The 2,345-nt window shown below is 32.2% G+C and overlaps 1 protein-coding gene across 1 annotated transcript; it reads right to left on the reverse strand.

Annotated features, from left to right (window-relative positions):
• Positions 1 to 264: 264 nt before the first annotated feature.
• LOC116351066 (chaoptin-like) lies at positions 265 to 2,264 on the reverse strand. The gene has a single exon (XM_031783114.1). The coding sequence runs from the start codon at positions 2,248 to 2,250 to the stop codon at positions 454 to 456; it is 1,797 nt and encodes a 598-aa protein (XP_031638974.1). The 5' UTR covers positions 2,251 to 2,264; the 3' UTR covers positions 265 to 453.
• Positions 2,265 to 2,345: the final 81 nt, after the last annotated feature.

Consider the following 2,345-nt stretch of genomic DNA (forward strand, 5'->3'; position numbering starts at 1 on the left):
TTCGAAATTGGTTTCTGTATTTTCTAGCGGAAAGACGTCATTAAAAAGCTAAATGTGGTGATGATGTTACGCGTCCATTAATTGTCCTAAATAAGAGAGACAACATTTTTAATTTCTGAAATTTATTAGAATTGGTTTTGTAATAACATCATTTGTCCTTTGAAAAAACAGAAAAAAAAAATTATAAAAAAAAATTATAAACACAGCAATTAATTTTATTCGCGGAGTTTTTTATTGAGATACAATTCTATATAATATGAGGTATATTTATTGAAAAGGTAGTCTTTATTTCGAATGCTATCTAACAAATGACATTATTGTCTAGTAATATTTTTTAAATTTACCAAAATTGTTATTTTTCAAAACTTACAATTAAATTACTATACCCTCGCAAACAGAGAATACAAAAAAACTCATGCACGAAACTTATGCACAAAAAAAATATATTTTTACTTAAGGTGCTAGTACCGGTTCGGTTTCAACAGTTGTTTGGCGGTAATTCTGACGATACATAATATTTTTAGTTGTGACAAAATTCAAAATTTCATTTCTATAAATTACACCACCAACTATTGCCAGTGAAATTACACATAAGATGGCAATAAGAGCAACATACCCACTTCCGCTTCGAGTTGGTTTGATTCCATATTTGCCTTTAGTGGGTCCAGCGTTAATTGACGTATGTGTTAAAGTTTCTGCATCAGATTCTTTGGAATTTTTACTATCGTCACCATCACCGTCTACTTGTTCACTCGAATCAACTAATTCAACTTTTATTTTTTTGCAGCGTATGCCGCCAACATTAACGTCTTCAGTTGAAAATGGATAGATGCGATCAATATCGATGTATAAATCTGGCCAAATAGTTTTATCGAGGAATTGGTGCAAGTACGAGCAGTTAAAGTTATTGTTTTGAATTCCCAACGTCAGCAAATTGGGAAAGAGTTGTTTCCGAAATCCGTATAAATCTTTAATACTATTGCCTTCAACATAGAACATTTTTAATTCGGGAAGACGTGGTAAAAACATATTGAAATCTAATTTTTTCAATTTCCCCGCCGATAAATCGAGCGATTGTAGTTTTTTTGTTTTCGAAAATGTTTTCACTCCAATTTTTTCCAAAGCAGTATGTGATAAATTTAAACGCAAAAGATTTGCATTATTGGTAAAAATTGTGTCGTTCATTTTTTTTATTGGATTCATTGCCAAATTGATGTCAGCCAAATTCGGAAATCGATCGAAAATGTTATCGCATAATTCACTGATTTGATTGTTTGACACATCTAACACCTGAAAATCGTTGAGATTCGTTGATGCAAGTTGATCTATACTTTTGATTTGATTGTTTGAAATGTATAAACCAGTGAGTTGAGGATTATTGACAAATGAATAATCCATTTGTGAAATGTTATTGTAAGACAGGTCTAAAATTTTGATTGATTTAATGCGGCTGAAGAGTCTTGTATCCAATTCGGTGATTCCGTTGTGCGATAAATTCAAAGAGCTAACCGTAAGTTCGGCAAAGGCGGCTGAATTTAATTTTGTCAATTTGTTTTGTGACAAATCCAATTTGCTTAACGCTGACAAATCGCTGAATGCCGATGCTTTTATGTCGGTCATTTTATTATTTCGAAGATACAAATTTTCCAATTGATTTAATGTAGAGAATATCTGATTGCCAATCATTAAAAGATTGTTGTTTGATAAATCAAGAGATACCATTTTAGTGTTATTGTAGAAGGCCAGTGGATTGATATTTTGGATTTGGTTGTACGAAAAGTCAACGGTTTTAATGTATTTGACACCATCTAAGACTCCTTCTACAAGTTCGGTTAGAAGATTGTGCGATACATTCAACGATCTCAATCTCATCCCATGAAGTCCAGAAAAGTCCACTCTAGCCAATGTCTTCAATCCAAGATCCGAAAGATCCAGTTTTTGGATGTACCGATAGTACTCCACGATGTCGAGGGGATGAAGTGCCGTAAATGTGCAGTTTTCAAATGACATTTCAAAAATGTCATCTTTTATATAACCGTCTCTGTTGTTTATACATGGCTTTCTTCTATGATTATAGTTGAAAAAACGATCGGTCACATAATTACGACCACAAAAAAATGTTAAACTCTCAGTGAATCCACCTTTCCAGATGCAATCTTGAATATAACTATACTTTTCTCCAAAAACTTCCGACTCACTCAAAAAAAATAATAACACGAACAAAAAACCAGCAAATTTTGACGATGCCATTGCTTATGACCAGTTTCTTAAGCAAACAAACGATTGACTAGCCTCATTACAGAGAAAATTTTATTTATAATGTCAAATTTATCAGAAAAAATATT

Source organism: Contarinia nasturtii, unplaced genomic scaffold, assembly GCF_009176525.2.
Source record: "Contarinia nasturtii isolate CC-2019 unplaced genomic scaffold, AAFC_CNas_1.1 Cnas_scaffold_4602, whole genome shotgun sequence".
Lineage (NCBI taxonomy): Eukaryota > Metazoa > Arthropoda > Insecta > Diptera > Cecidomyiidae > Contarinia > Contarinia nasturtii.

What these genes read in the sequence shown, in the direction of transcription:
- LOC116351066 (XM_031783114.1), bottom strand. Translation starts at nt 2,250, where the DNA reads ATGGCATCGTCAAAATTTGCTGGTTTTTTGTTCGTGTTATTATTTTTT.